This window comes from Carettochelys insculpta, chromosome 15, assembly GCF_033958435.1.
Source record: "Carettochelys insculpta isolate YL-2023 chromosome 15, ASM3395843v1, whole genome shotgun sequence".
NCBI lineage: Eukaryota > Metazoa > Chordata > Testudines > Carettochelyidae > Carettochelys > Carettochelys insculpta.
In genome coordinates, this window is record NC_134151.1 from 29,393,229 (window position 1) to 29,409,483 (window position 16,255).

General features: G+C 40.8%; 1 protein-coding gene across 3 annotated transcripts in view; it reads right to left on the minus strand.

Annotated features, from left to right (window-relative positions):
* FAM13B (family with sequence similarity 13 member B) overlaps positions 1-16,255 on the minus strand; it is a 78,148-nt gene that overhangs the window by 40,015 nt on the left and 21,878 nt on the right. For all 3 annotated transcript variants that reach the window (XM_075010164.1, XM_075010166.1, XM_075010165.1), the window contains exons 5-7: positions 15,123-15,300; positions 14,423-14,567; positions 8,007-8,164 (exon numbers count right to left, since the gene is read on the minus strand). In XM_075010164.1, coding sequence (XP_074866265.1) covers positions 8,007-8,164; positions 14,423-14,567; positions 15,123-15,300 — 481 coding nt within the window. The remainder of the gene's footprint in view (positions 1-8,006; positions 8,165-14,422; positions 14,568-15,122; positions 15,301-16,255) is intronic.

The following is a 16,255-nucleotide window of genomic DNA, read 5'->3' on the forward strand; positions in this document are numbered from 1 at the left end:
TTGCTATAGGAGCACAACTGGTTCCCAACTTTCTACTCATAGGCAAAATCTCATAAGAGGGACACTAAATTACCATTAAAATACATGTAAAAATCTGACTGGTTCCTAGTGCTCCTAATTCGGCAAAGGAGTGGCAGCAGGTGGTGTTGCTTTTGAAAGATAAGTGAACTTTGGGTTGGCGGGGTGTTGAGGAGGATTAAAGGCTGGGGGCAGTCTGGGGCCATGAGCAGGAGGAAGGACTCTCATCTGTTGGCGGAGTGGGTCTGTGGGGCTCAAGGTGCTACAGGAGCAGGTTAAAACTGCAGCAGTTTGCGTGCGCAGGGCCAGCGGGGTGTGTGTGTATGTGTTAAGGCTGTGGCAGTTTGGGTGCACACGGCCAGCAGGGGGGGTTGGCAGTGTCAGACTGGGGCAGTTTGTGGTCTGCAGGGCCGGCAGGGGGTGCAGGTTGGGGCCACGGGGCCAGCAGGCTGCAAAGAGCTGGAGCCACGGGGAGGGGGTAAGGCTCATATTAGTGGGGGGAGTTCACTCTTCATGTGAACAAAAGGTAAGTATGTGCGCCCCTCATTTAAGCAAATACTTGTAAGTAAAGTACTCGTTTAATGAGGGATGAGTGTATTTGGTTCCCAAAAAGATGATAAAATTCTCATTCAGAAGTTTATGGTATCTTGTATAAATCTATAAGAACATTACGTTTTAAGGTAAGCTTTTGGTTCTTACCAAGCTGATACAACAGTGAAGGAAAAAATAAAAATAACTAAGATCAATATTAATTGTTCAAAAATACAAACTTAAAATGTTTTAGATCTTCAAAAGAAGAATAAACCTATGTATATCAATGTTTACGTAAATACAACACAAAAAAAAATGAAAACAGCAGTCAAGAGGAGAGTGACTGGGACATAATAAATTACTTGCCCTTTGGATAATGAAGTAGCCACTAGCTAGTTTAGTACATTTATTACAGGCAGCACTTTTAAGATTATCTGACATTTGCCATTACAAGATTATATTTTCAATTGTTTAAAAAACTTTGCCAAACTTTAATAATTTGAGCTGAAATTTTCCATTCCATGGGTCTGCTACAGGATGAATTTTTTTTTGCAAATTTTAGCCAAAATAATTCATCTCTTTCAAAGATTAAGGCTAGGAATAAATATGGTTTTGCCCATGTTAAAGAATTCTGGCAACCTTTTCTTTAATAGGACAAACCAAAAACTCTCTTTTGTCCCTGCCCCTATAATCTGAAGCAGGAACCTGAAATCCGGAAGCGGGTGGAGGATATGCTTTTTGCCATTTCCATGAAAATCTGTCATAATTTGGGCACACTGGAAATATTTGAAAAATTATACTTGATTCATGCACAGTAGAGACTTGCCAAAGTTTAATAATTAAAAATCTCCCAAGGTTATAGCTACACAGGACATTCTCCATCCTGGGACTGAGCAGGAATTCTCTTGCAACTGCAGCAGCCAATTTGGTTCTTGGTTTCACCATCTGAACTGACAGTAGGGAAGCAGGGAACTGCCTGATTCAAATCCAGAGGGGACAAGAGTTGAACCTGCGAAGAGGGACTAGAAGTTGGAGTAGCTCAGGAAACAAAGTGGCTAGGAAAGGAGACCGGCAGCTGGATGAGGGAACATGGGACGAGCTGGAGAAAAAAACTGGGAGAGAGTACAAGTGGGTAGGGGGAGAAAGGGTAGAGGAGACAGATTTGAAAAGGAGCTGGGTATATGGGAAGAATGAGGACTGGATGGCCAAAGAGATTGAGACAAGGAGCTGGGAAAGGGGTAGGAGATACTGAGACTGAGGGAGGAGCCTCACTGCAGCCCTGAGCCAGGCTTAATAGACAGCTGCATGGCCATACAGCTTAGAGAGAACTTAGTCCATTCCCCTACCTATAGCATCCCCCCTCAAATGGTAGCTACAATTTAAAAAAAGACATTAATCACTTCGTTCACTCAAACAGGAGAGGTCTGTGTGATGGATCACAAAAGTTCCAACTCTGCTGATAACCCACGCTTGGGTCAACATGATGCCAATGACAGAATTTTTTTCAAGTCTGCATGGATAATTTCTGTTTTGCGCCTTTTTTTTTTTTTTAAATGTTACACAAAGCTTGCCAAGTCAAATGTTCTCAGAAGTTAGGAAATGAGAGAAGTAAGGGTACTTGTGCAGCCTGGGTTTAATCCTTGTGTATATGTTGTCTGTGTTACAACCCACTATTTTTCTCACATGGAATAGTGGGATAAAACTGCTGCAAGTTTTTAAACCCCTTACTTCATGAACACAAAAACACTTATGGTGACTCAAAGGGTAGTCCTTTAAAACCCTTCTTCAGTTCAAGACAACTAATTAATCAGAGCAAGATTTTTTTTAAATTCTTATACAATCATTTTGAAATAGCATTAATGAGCTAATATGTTGCACAACACATCTTCCTGCTTTCTAGTAAACACTTCCAAATGCAATCTCTTGAAGTGCAAGAAAGTTCTATATTCAGGAATTGTATTAACAAAACTATCTTCTGGCTAAGATGTTCAAACTGCCTTTTGCACAGGCAATCCATTCCTTAGGTTAGACTGTTCAATCGCCTGTCCAGTTTTACTAGAAACGGTACATTTTTAAATGTAAATCAAGATAACATATGTAAAATTAATTTAATTGCTATAAAAATAAGTTTTGAAGGTGATTAAAATAAAAAAGTAACAATCCAACTTTTGCCCAATATTAAAAGGATTTTATTTTTAAAGCAAAAAGATTACTCATTAAATTTTTAATAAATCCTAAAACAGCATCAGATGGAATCTTGGAGCTAAAACATGATAGTCCAGAAAAAAATACCTTGTTATATTATCTTCATATTTATAAAATTCAAATGAAAATGTGAATATCTTATGAATAATATTACAATCACTTTAAACAGCTATTGAAATAAGAATCTCCTTACAGTGCGTGCCTAGTCAATGGCTTGGGAATTTTTGAGGACAAGGGTGTTTGGTGTTTTTTAAGCAAGTTAAGCGACTACTGCATGATGACGAAGAAATTTTAACAGCACAGCAAATGTCACATGAATTATAGGAACAACTTTTTTTTTTTTTCCCATTTGGCTGTTTTACCATTTTTCTTAGAAACATTTACCTTGGCATAAATTTTCTGTGAATTAGTAAAGCAAGTACGTCAACGTCGTTAAAGGAACGCAACGACCTGAAACCTAGCCAGTTTCAAAAGTTCTGGTAAAAGGTCAGTTTCTGGCACTACTCCTGTATCTCTCTCCCCTGCTAGCAAGTGGAATGCTCTGATGGAAAACAGAATAAGAGGAAGTTTCAAAACTAACCACATGAAGTAAAACTGAAAGTACACCAGGAAAATAATCTTACATCCTAACAGTGACAAGAGTAAGTATATTTTCAGGCAGAATGAGATTTTCTTCAAGTTGATGCATCTCCTTTAAGAATTTGTCTGTGCTAATTGAGGAGGACTTCCAATCCATTTCACTGCCCTCTTGCTAGGCTCTGCTCCCCCAAACTATAATACACTATGCCAATAAAAATATGAAGCTTCCATAGGTAAAATTTTATAAACAAAAATTAAAAGCATGCAAATTAAAAAGCAGCCATTTTTAATATCAATCCCACTTTCTGTCATATTCTGGTGCAGTTTTGCTAATTTGGACCCAATCCTGCAAGGAGATTTGTGTGGACATGGGAGTCTGCCCAACCAGACACTTTTATAGGATCAGGGCCTTAAGTTAATTGAAGCAAATTGATTCACAGGACCTTATTCCCAGCTGTCTGTCAAGTACCATGCACACATATGAAACCTGTAGAAATCTAACTGTCACATTTTCATTACAAAATTGTCTTCACTAATTTAGAATCAAAGTTAAAATTCAGTCCAAATGAAGTATGGCAGAGAATTTTTTTTTAAAAAACTAGAATCAGTTGATGGCTAGGCAATACATAATTTACTGCATGGGTGTGAACTTCCATTCTACTTGGGCAAAATTCCCACTGGCTTCAATAGGAGTTACATCTACTTGACTAATGTAGCACTTAGCTTTGCACATGTTCTTTGAGTCACAATTTATTAAAAACGTAAATTTTAAAAACATTAAATTTGAATTTTACAAAATAAACATGTAATTCCCATGAAAGCTCATGCTCCAAAATATCTTTAGTCTATAAGGCACCACAGGACATCTTGTTGTTTTTGAAGATACAGACTAACATGGCTACCTCTCTGATACAATTCCCATTATGTTGTGTATACCATGAGTATCATCCACCCCTGAAGTCTGTAACAAGGGATAAGTGCCTATTATTTTTGGCCATGTTTTAATGCATGTAGAGAAACATTAACTGCTTTATAAATACTAATGAATAAACCTTCATGATACTGTTGTGAAGTAGGGAAGTGGTTTCTTCCTTTTACACTAGAGAACTGCCACAAAAGGATAAAGTGACTTGCCCAAAGAAATCCCTGTAATGACAGAGCCCAGGTCTGTTAATTCAACCTCATATTTTAACTGTTAAAACCACCATCTTTCTCTCCAAATAATAAAACAAACATATATCAATTCAAAATTTCCCTTTGAACAAACTCTACTTGCCAGTTTTCTTTTTGCACACATATTATGGTTCCATAATTTTAGTTTAACACCAGTGCTTTATTGTAAAAAAAAGCAAACAAAACAAAACCAAAACCTGCAATCAGTTGAGCTGGGCAAGGGGCCTGGGGGAGACTGCAGCCCCACAGCTAGGAGCTGGCTGGGGTGCAGAGCCCTGCCAGTAGCCTCAGCCATAGGATCCCTGGCCGAGGGAACATTGATGTAGAGGTGCCAGTATGCAGTAAAGAAAGCATTTTAATTACAACACCCCCACACTGCCACATTAAAAGACTGAAACCTTAAAGTCAAGCACTCTAGTTTTGAAAAGCTAGAATTAAGGGTGCCTGTGAAACCTTAGTTTGGAATGCCTGAGCAGGTGCATTATGATATAGTCTTTGCTTATGTGTGATCATGTACTATTTTTAAGACAAGAACACCTACTTCATTCAGTGTGCAGGAGGAACAAGTGATATGTAATAAAGACAGCAAATAAAAACAGACAACAGCCATCTCTACTATAGAAGTTAGAAGATATACAGCGAACAAGGTAGGGAATTCAAGAAGAGAAACAAACAAGTTTCATGGTAAGCCTGTTGAATGCTGCCCTGGAGAACGGGTTTCTCCCTGACACACAGTTCTTATGCAATGCAAGTCACTTAAACTAAACTCTCCACCGGTGGCCACCAGTTGTGTGTTCCTCATATTTTAGGTGTCCAATTTCAAGAAGTATTCACAACTGCAAGTAAAATGAACAGGAGATATATTCTGAACAAAGTACAATACATGATGCTATGTATTCGGAAAAAAATCAGGTCAGTCAGCTCAGATGGGGTAGTCAAAGTCTGCAGATTCATCTGACATTTAATCTTTCAGTGCCTCACCTTCCCATCTGTAAAATGGGGATACTGCTACTACCCAGTCACTTCCTACAGGTTTTCTGAAGACTTGTTTGTAAAGCACTTGGCTATTGTATGAGGAGCGTCATATAAAAACCAATGAGGATATTAATTTGGTCTGCCTTGCAGGGTATTAGGTGATGAGCTTTTCTGGGTAAGATCCACTTGTTTAGATTTGAAGATACAATCAAATAAATTTGTTAGTCTCTAAGGTGCTAAAGGACTGCTTGCTATTTGTGAAGCTACAGACTAACACAGCTACCCTTCTGAGACTATTCAGCAGGGTATTAACAGCATGCAGTAAGTACGGCTCTGAGCCTTACACTGAACAAGAAATAATGAACAAAACTGCTCGTGAACTGAGCACTACCCAGCACGAACTCAAATGAGGCAGGATTGTGTGAAATGAGTACAATAAGTGATTGTGTAAACACTCTATATAATGTAGAAGACCAGACAAGGTGAAATTTGGCATTTTCTAGCATTTCAGTGCTTGATTGTGCAACCTTACCATTCTTTTAACATAAATTTGTGGATAATTTCCTAGGTTTTTAAAAAAAAAAAAAACACCTAATCCAGTCATGTAACATATTGACACTGACTTGGTTCTTCAGCAGGGTTACTACTGGAGTAACTAACAACAATATAGGTTGAATCTCTCTAAACTGGCACTCTATTTTTACTTCACCAAAGCGAATAAATGGAACAATGCTTGCAATACTGCTTAATAAGATATGACTGTACTGACATACCCTAAAAAGCATACACTTATACACAAGTCTTACCTACTTTCTTCATAAGTGTTAGAGCTGTCTGTTTCCTTATTTTAATACAAAAAATTATGTAAGACATATACAAAGCATAAAAACATGCTTTTGCTTAGCTGAATTATTAGTACTTCTGCTACTTGCTGATCTCTTAGAAGATATTTAGGGGTAATTTAGAGCTAAATAACAGCACTGAACAGGGCCACAACTGGTGGCTGTAAACAAACTTCACGGGACTGTAGGAAACTTGGCCACACCCTCAGTAACTGGCTATCCAGGTAACTAAAACCATGACGAGCCATGATGCTTGAGTGTGCCAAACTAGACAGGTTCAACCTGTAATAGTTGAAAATCCTCCGTGCAGATGAGCACTAATGAGATATGAGCCACTAGTAAACAACATGTATCAGACAGGTAGCCGTATTAGTCTGTATCTTCGAGAACAACAAGAAGTCCTGTGGCACCTTATAAATTAACAGATATTTTGGAGCATAAGCTTTCATGGGCAAACTCATGTATCTGACGAAGCGGGTCTTTGCCCATTGAAAGCTTATGCTCCAAAATATCTGTTAGTCTATAACATGCCACAGGACTTCTTGCTGTTCTAGTACATAACGTGTTTCACAGGTCACTAATTACAACAAACTCTTAGACATACTGCCTTTTGGGATCTTCCACCCTCCAATCAAATGACAAAAATCTAACTTTGCATTTGTTGTACAATAGGTTTGGTCTTCAAATAATTTAACACGGGTAAGTAAAGTTTTTAGGTCGCACCCTGCTTTTTGTCCCTGCAGTTAGCCCCCCGCCCACCTGTGGGAGGACCACAGGAAGGGATGCAGGTGATGGTGGGGGAGGGGGTGTGCTCAGGAAGGGGGCACCACCACCCCTCGGGCAACCACCAGTTCTGCACACACACAGCAGTCGCTCCTGCCACAGCCTCCACCACTTCTTCAGCCATGCTGGTACTGTGATGCCCTGACACTTGAGTCAGGGTCTCTGAATATTCCCACTGGCCCAATGGCAGGGGGATATTCCCTGGACCAGGGTAGTGGCAGAGGCTGCAAGGGAGGAAGTAGAGGGTTGGGGAGGCAATGGAAGCCATAGGTCGGGGGAGTTAATCGTGCTATTCCTACCTACGAAATGTCGCACTCCCCACCACTTTGCACACCCCTGATTTACATATATAAATACATATTCTAATTAGGCTCTAAAACAAACAAGAAAAATCAGGTTGTTTTAAGTTATCAATATTCAGATTATTTTTAATTATTTGCCAACTTTTTCAAATAATCATTCACTTTCGAACTTCTCTTCCACAAAAACATTTTTATTACAGAAAATTTAGATGCCGTTTCAGCTCCAGCCCCAGGAATATGGGCTGGGAGAATTCTGGCAGCCCTGGGGCCAGGAGCCAGCCAGGGCATGGAGCTCCACCTGCAGTTGCAACCCAGGAATCCAGCCGGGGCCAGGGAAACCCCATGAGCCCCTGGGCTGGGAGCTGGCCAGGGTGTGGAGCTCCGCTGGTAGGTGCAAACCTGGGGGACCTGGCTGGGGCGGGACACTAGCATACACTAGAAACTGGCGGAAACTCATGTCTCCCTTCAGAAGCACTGCAAATGAAGTGTAAAAAAATATCAAATTCCTGAAGATTTAGCAAGTAAAAAAAATGTGACTATTTAAGAGCCATAATAAAAATCTGAATCTTAGCTAACATTCAGGTAAATAAATCCCTACCTTGTTGATGCTGTAACACTGCTGGAGTCCAAGATGCTCTCTGTCATATCATGTACCATATCTGCCCTTTCCTCAGAATTCTCTGTGCTATCTTCTGGAAGTTCTTCAGGGTTCTCAAGCTTCACATCCTCTTCCTCCTCCTCCAAGAGCTCATTTATCTACCGAAAAATTAATAGGATTTTGTTTGATATTTAAAAAATCAAATACTAATTTTATAGAGCTGGAAGTATGTGGTGTTATGGGATATAAAACAATTTGAGAGAAACTTTTTTCATGTTTTTAAAAGTTAAAAAACACTGGATCTATAAAAGGAAGCAATGAGTAGTCAGGATATCTGGTATCTATTCTTTTATTTGACACACAGAGGAAACAGATTACAAAGGGAGATTTGTGAACGGGGGTCATACTCAAGTTCAACGCATTAACATTTGGTATTAACAAGGATAGAAATTATCTCATACATTATAAAGACTGCCTCCCTTCCTTTGATGTTTGAAATAATCTCAGGCAAGAAACTTAACATCCCCCACCCCCCTCCTTCAGTTCTATGTATTTGATTTGTCAGTTTTTACATAGCACAGAGGTCCAAAAAATGGCAATAACTGGAGTCTGGACTAGAAATTCTACAGACCTGAAGAGGTGGGTCTGTGCCACGACAGCTCATCGCCTAATAAATGATTTTGTTTGGTTTTCAAGTGCTATATAACTGCTGTTTTGTTTTGCGATAGAGGTGATGTGACACCACACCCAAGTTTCCCACCTTCAAAAGGGGACAGGATACGTCTTACCTACTTCACAGGGTATTTCAAGATTTATCTGTTAGATGTCTGAAAAGACTTGAAAAATCCCAGAAATGCATGGACATCCACAGCTCCTTCAATCTAAGTCAGGATTTCAAAGTAATTCACCAATTTCAAGTGCAACAACATAGAAGCCCAGATTTGTGCACAGGCTGTTTTATGATTTAGTAGTTTATCAAGGAACCCGAACAAACTTTTCTCTTTACAGATGCACAAGTTCAGCATATTAAAATCTAGCTATTAAGAGTAAAATATAACTATGCAGCAGGTGCAATTTCTTGTATTTTAAAAACTGGACCATCTTAAATTTGTTGGCTTTTCTAATACTTGAATATGTAAACCTTTCCCTTCAACAATATCTGTTTTTCTCCATCTGTCTGGTACTGCAATCTCATTTAAAAACAGCCCTATCAACCCCTATCCAAGGAGAGTTACTTCTTTTGAATGGAATATACAAATTTTCAAGTAACGAAACAAAATATTTGCCCATTCAATTATCAAGCTAATTCCAATATTTACTATCATGATGAATTTCCTAATTTCTGAGTCAATATTTTGTCTTTCCCTACCCCCTCAACACTTACATGATGGTCTCAAAACAGATTTTTCCCCCCAATATCCATGTATACATCTGATTGTTTCATTTAGAAACAAGTTATCGATTTTCACCAATCAAGCTTTTATGTTTATTCTGATCAGCTACTATGGGGAAATAAGGAGAAAAGAAATTTTTATGAAGTTACTAAATTTTATATGGGACTATACTGACTATTTTTTACCTTCCCAATTTTCTATACATTGACAGGATAGGGCCGACATGAGCCAGAGAACTGTGCTGGTGAGCTGATGAGCTAGGGGACAGAAAGAAGCTGACAACTGGTTAAACACAAGCCAGATTCCCTTGCACTGGAGACAAGGGAGTAAAGTGATTTGCAGTGTTGGATTCCCCAAGAATTCTCAGACTATGTCTGTACTTGCCCCACACTTTGAAGGGGGCATGGTAATCAGGCTGAGGGGAGATTACTAATAAAGTGCTGCAATGAATATGCAGCACTTCATTAAGGTAATTCTCCCTCGTGGCAACTTTGAAGTGTCAAACTTCAAACTGCCAGCATGCCGTGTAGCCACAGGCACTTTGAAGTCTGACACTTAGAAGTTGCCATGGTGGAGAATTAGCTTAATGAAGTGCTGCATATTCATTGCCCGATTACCTTGCCCCTTTGAAGTATGGGACAAGTGTGGACGTGGCCTCAGAGTAATAAACAGATTTAGACTGAATTAAAATCTTCATCAGTGCCCACTGAATTTTTCAATTCTATACCACTAACTGTAGAATCCAACAGCAGCTGAAAAGTTTTAGCTGAATTTTAACTTTTTTTTTTTTTTTTTTTTTTTTTTAAAAAGTAACGTTTTAGCCCTTATGCTTTCAAAGATAACCTATGAACAAAGTTCGGGGTATCTCCCTAAGACTAACAGGCAGCCTAAACCAGTGTTTCTCAACCTGGTTTGTTTGTTTGTTTTTAAATAAAATATGCCCCCCCCCCTTTTTTTTTTTTTTTTAAAAGTACCCCCAGTACCCACAATTTTCAGACAATGTTTTTTCTACTATTGCAACACATTTGTTTAAACAACTTAATTGTAACTGGTTGGTTGAAAGAAATTGCCTATAGTCAATAAACTTGCCATTGTACTTACGATTGTGCAAAGAGGACAATTTTGATTCACATATGTATATGTTTTTATGCACGCATCAATGAACAGTGATCAATGAAATGACAGGAAAACTATATCAATTTAATGCAAAAACTGAGCTTGTTAGGATGAAATCAAATGTTCAAACCTAGGTTTCAAACTGTTAAGGGCTATAATGAAATTAATGTTTCTGATACGGTTTCCTGTCTACTATCTTCCTCCAAATCTGCAGTTTTATTTCTTTGTTTTCACAAGGAATCAGTCCATTTTAAAACCTTCCAGTTGCAATTATAAATACTAAAATTGTACAAATAGCAATTTTATCACTTACTTCAGATAACAAGTGTAATAATCCAGAGCCAGGCACTCCCAGCGTCCCACTTTAAACCCAATCCCTCTCCCTCCTCCAGAGCCATGCGCCTCCCACACACTGTAATCCAATGCTGGCAACTCACTGGAGCTGCCACTGCCACCATCACGACTGCCACACTCTTCTCCCTCCAAGCAGTAGGGAGGGACTCATGCGCACAGCATTCTCATGACTATGAACATTTTATTGCTCAAAGAGCCGTGTACAGATCCAGCACACATACTCCCCAGACTTCTCTTGGGCACCCCAAGTATACATGTACAACACCTTGAGAAACACTTGCTTAGACCAATAGCTGTGAGTGGATAATAATCCAAATTGCACATGGAGAATTTTTAAAATGAATTGTGGGGTAGGGAGAGAAATTGCAGAAGTTGCTACTTCTGCAGCACAAGCTCATTGCACAAATCAGGTGACTTCCTGCACCCCTTCTGCTTCCCCCTCAACAAGCACACACACCTCTCTGTTTCAGGAAATCACTCCCACTCTCATGCCAAAGCCTCTGTGCACATAAGTGTGAGTTATATGCGCCCAATGTTCCCCCGGCACCATGAATATTCAGAGACAGGTGCTATGCTCCAGAAATATTTGCAGCCATGTCTGTCCCCAGCCTGAGGGAAGCTGTTACCTCTATCCCTGGCATTTGAAAGCGGCAAAGGAGCTGCAGACAAGAGCAGTGGCAGAGGCACTGCTGCAGCTATGGACAGGAGGGAGGAAAAGAGGAGGGTGGAACATGACTGGCGCTCCCCTCCCCTGGCTCTCCCATTTCCCGCAGGGGCCTGGGGTTGGGAGGGCTTTTCTGTGAAGAGGAAGGACCTTACATTTGACCAGCTGCTGCCTGAGGGGGCTTCTTGGGTGAGTGTCCTGCAGAGGTCCCTCAACTCCAACTACCACCCCATCCCACACTGGACAAGGACCACCTGCACTCCTCGCCAGTGGGAGGCTACAGTGAGGGGCAACTTGGGGGTTGAGAGCAGACACCCTGGGACAGGGGCTGGGGTCAGATGAGGAAGCTGAGCCAGGGGAGTGCAGCAGAGAGAAAAGATGTGTGCTGGGGCCAAACCCTGTGGGAGGGGGTCTTTGGTAGGACGTTGGCCATGCCAAGGAGGTGCTGCAGGGAGGGGGAGATGGGTGTTGAGGGCAGATCTTGCAGGGGGGAGCTGATATTGAACAGGGAGAGCTGGGGCCAAGGGGTAAAGGGAGTGGGAGATAGGTGTTAGAGGGGAAGACCCCATCAGGGAGCTGCAGTAGGACATGGGCAGCTGGGCCGGGGGCACAGCAGGGAGGAGGACATGGATATTTGAGGCTGACCCTGTAGGGTTGTAAGAGCTGTAGTAGGACACAGAGCAGAACATGGCCTGGAGACCTCTCCCTCCCCTTCCACAGCAGCAGGGATGCACATGGCGGCAGCCAGGGTGAGTGTGTGGCTTGAAATTGTTCTAAATTGCCCAAGGCAGTAGACAGGGCGAGCAGTGGTCAGAAACCCACACCAGAGGAGGGTGCCCCTTGATAAGTGTGGCACACACCTTACCCACTTCCCACCCACAAATGCACTCTACTCCTTCCCAAAAGCTGCACCCTCTCTCCCCCACTTCTCCTACAGCCCCTAAACTCCATCCCAAAGCCAGCACACCAGACTGCCACTTGCACCCAGAGCCCCCGCTCCCTGCCCAGGCCAGAGCCAATGCCCACATTTCCTCACAGAGCCTGAACCCCAGACCAATGTTCCCACTAATCTTTTTCATCCATGTGTGGATTTTTCCATCCATACGTTGAATAAATTTTATGTGCATCGAGGCATGTATGAATGTGCACCACCAGCAGAAACACAAAAAGACCCTAATGGTGGGCACAGGGGGGCTAATCACCTGGATAATATCTGAATCTCTCCTGGGCAGCTGCACAAGCCTTCAGCTTACAGGGAACACTGCAACTGCAGCCCCCAACTGCAGCCATATTTGCCCTAAGAGCCTGCACCCCTCCTGCACCTAAGCCCCCAAAACTCCACCTCTCATCCCTCCCACACCCAAACTCTCTCTCTCAGAGCCTTACGCAGGCAGGAGGGGGGAAAGGAGGGGAGGATTTGAGACGGGGGTATGGGTTCTGGGCAGCACCAACATTTTTTTTGAAAACTTGTCACCCTGTCTGTGCAACCCCCTAGCCCTCATTCTCCACTTCTCCTATCTATCCTACAACAGAGAGTCCTGTGTGCACCATCTTGCTGCCCTCCTTCTTCTGACCCCTTTTTCAGGGTCTCAACTTTATTCGAAAGTTGAAAGAGTTAAGACGAGGAATACTCTTATGCTGATATATGTTAATAGCTGCCCTCAAATCAATAATTACAAAATTGGTTGAAACAGGTAAGTTCTGCTAACCAGGTACCAGGGAGAGGTGTAGGTTAGATATTAGGAAAAAACTACTTCACCAGGTGGGTGGTGAAACACTGAAATGCGTTGCCTAGAGAGGTGGTGGATTCTCCATCCCTTGAGGTTTCTAAGTCCCGGCTGGACAAGGTCCTGGCTGGGATGACTTAGTAGGGGTTGATCCTGCTTGAAGCAGGGGGCTGGACTAGATGACCTCCTGAGGTCCCTTCCAACCCTGTGATATGTCCTCCACGTACCTCTTGCATTTTTTTCTATTCTCTCCAAAATCAACAGGGTTCTGCCCAGAACATCCAGGGAGATGTTGGAACTCATTGGGTGAAAAGTTCAAAAGTTGCATCCAAACACAGTAACGTCATCAACCAGATCATAGGGCACTAAACACGATCACCTCAACCTTACACAGCATTTTTCTTCCTTCAATCTCAAACACTTGGCAAAAGAGGTATCATTGTCCTCATTTTACAGATTGGGAAACTAAAGGCCAGAAAAAGGAAATCATATACCCAAGGTCACATAGCAAGCCAGTGGCACAGCCAGGAACAGAATTCAGGACTGCGTTCCAAACCACTGCTCCATGTACTATGCCACACCCTTCAGCATAAATCACTAACTTTGTGGTTCTGGATCTATTTGCCTGATTAGCTCTCCAGCTCTTTCGGATTATTTTTCCACATCTAGGAATGCTTTATATTTTTCACTCAACATAGCATAACCAGTATTCCTTGTAAGCTGTGCACTTGTGTAGTCACTCAGGAGAGATTCAAATACTGTCTAGTAGATCAGCAGAGCACCCACAGCTAGGTTTTTTGTTTCTACTAGTGGTGGACATTTATGTGCACTGAAGCACGTGTGAAACATTTGTTCTGCAGAAAACTGGAAAAAAAAAATCCACAGCTGGATGGAAAGGATACAAGGGAACACTGAACAAGACTCATCTCTGCATAAGGGTAACGTATCTTAGTCCTCATTCTATGGCTCATCATTCTCCTGTACATACATTCTTGAAACAGGTCACATCATAAAGAATTGAGATCAAATTTTTAAACAGCATATCTGCTAAAAGACTACATTCAACAGTACATTAAAGTTAGTTTTACTCCAACACATCTTTTATAAAATAAACTGATGTAAGTTTTATGCAATAGAATATTTCTACTTAAATATTCTCACCTGCTCAGTTATTGAACTTAAATCATTAGTCGATGAAAAATCTTCCTCTTCATTTTCAAAGAATTCATAGTAGTTCTCCAGAAGTCCCGCCATTATTCTGCTAACTATTTCTTGCTCTTTCAGATCCTCCACATCTGTGTAAATGCTAATAAAGATTCCAAGCTATCTTAGTTTAAAAACTAAATCCACCTAATGCTCACAAAATGACTGAAAATAACTTCATGATTATGAACTAGATATCCATGTTTTATATGGACTCTTGATTCATATTCTGAATACACGGAATTACAAGTTTAACTACAGAATTACCATGCATCAACTTATATGATGTTCCATATGAGCTCTGTCTTCAAGGGGTACATTATAAAAATAGAAATAATTTGTTTTGCGTATCTTACACCTAAAGAGTTGTAAAGCAACACACACTAGGTTGATTTAAACGAGTTTACATAACTACCTATTCTAATTAAAATAGATCTTTATATAGTAAAGAATGGCATTTTCCAGATAGAGAAACAATTATTATGCAAAGTTAACAAACTCTGTCCCATCCCTATAGATTTTACAGGGTTTTAAATATCATTTGCATAAATACACTATACAATAAAATATTCTCTTATTAATAATGATGCAACTACAATAATACAGAGATTATCCAGAATTGCAAAAAGGATGGAATGAATTTGCAGAATTTACTTACTGAAAAACATCTGGACCAAAGACTGCAGCCAAAGATCTCGCAGACCAAATCTCTTCATGATGAGATGCTACGTTGGCTAAAAATCTACACAGAAACTTTAACAAACTGTAATTAACAGGCGGAAGCTGCTGCAAGAGGAATCTCAACTTTCTTCCAAATTCATCTTCATTATTATAATCTGTAACATGTAATAAAAGGATTTTAATCTAAATTAATACAGTTGAGATATTTTTTCACATTTGATATTACCATCTCCAACTATGACTAAAATTAAGCCATTTCATTGCTGAAATGCAAACAGATATACCGCTCTACAACCTGCTGCCCCAGAACTTCTGACTTCATGCTCCTCCAAATGGGGGGCAGGGGGGAATCCATCCCACAAATTAGATGGGGAACACTTACAGCTACAAACCTGATTGCCAACACAACATCTCCACTGTTTCCCCTGCCCCATTCAGTCCCTGTACCTAGCCTTCCCCACTTGATTTCCCCCTATCCTGCTGACAGAAGAGGGAAAGGAACTTCCACATATTCCTACACAATGCTTCAAAGGTGCTACCAGAATACTGAAATATACTAGTCTCCAGTCTGCATTTATAAGATGCTTTCAGGTGACTTTTCCTTACTGTAAACTGATTTTCTGCAACAAAGCATTTGATAATCTGGCCCACTAGGTTCTTCTCTGCTGCTTAGTTACTCTACCTAGCAAGTCCAAATCACCATCTGCCAGGGTCCTTCTCCAAAAACACTCCCCTTTCAATTATAGCTTCTACCTTTTTTCAGATGTACTCATTCTCACACTTTAACACACTTCTGGATGTTTTAAATAGAAACAAGAGACACTTTTAAAATCACTATGAAGTCTAACAACTAGTTATCAGCAACAAGCTATATATCCCTGGAGAGTTCCATACTGCTGAACAATTTGTAGAAGGAGCTTCCCTGACTAAAACGAAAAGTCTCATAGGAGGAGCATAATGGTCACAATTTGGACCAAAATAGGATTCTCCTCTGAGAGAAACCCTCTACACCTTTTAAAGCTTTTCCTATTCTGGGTAAAGAAAGAGATGTCTGAAAATTAGTGAATGGACATTCTGCCAGCAAGGCCAAAAAAAACAGAGAAGGACCTT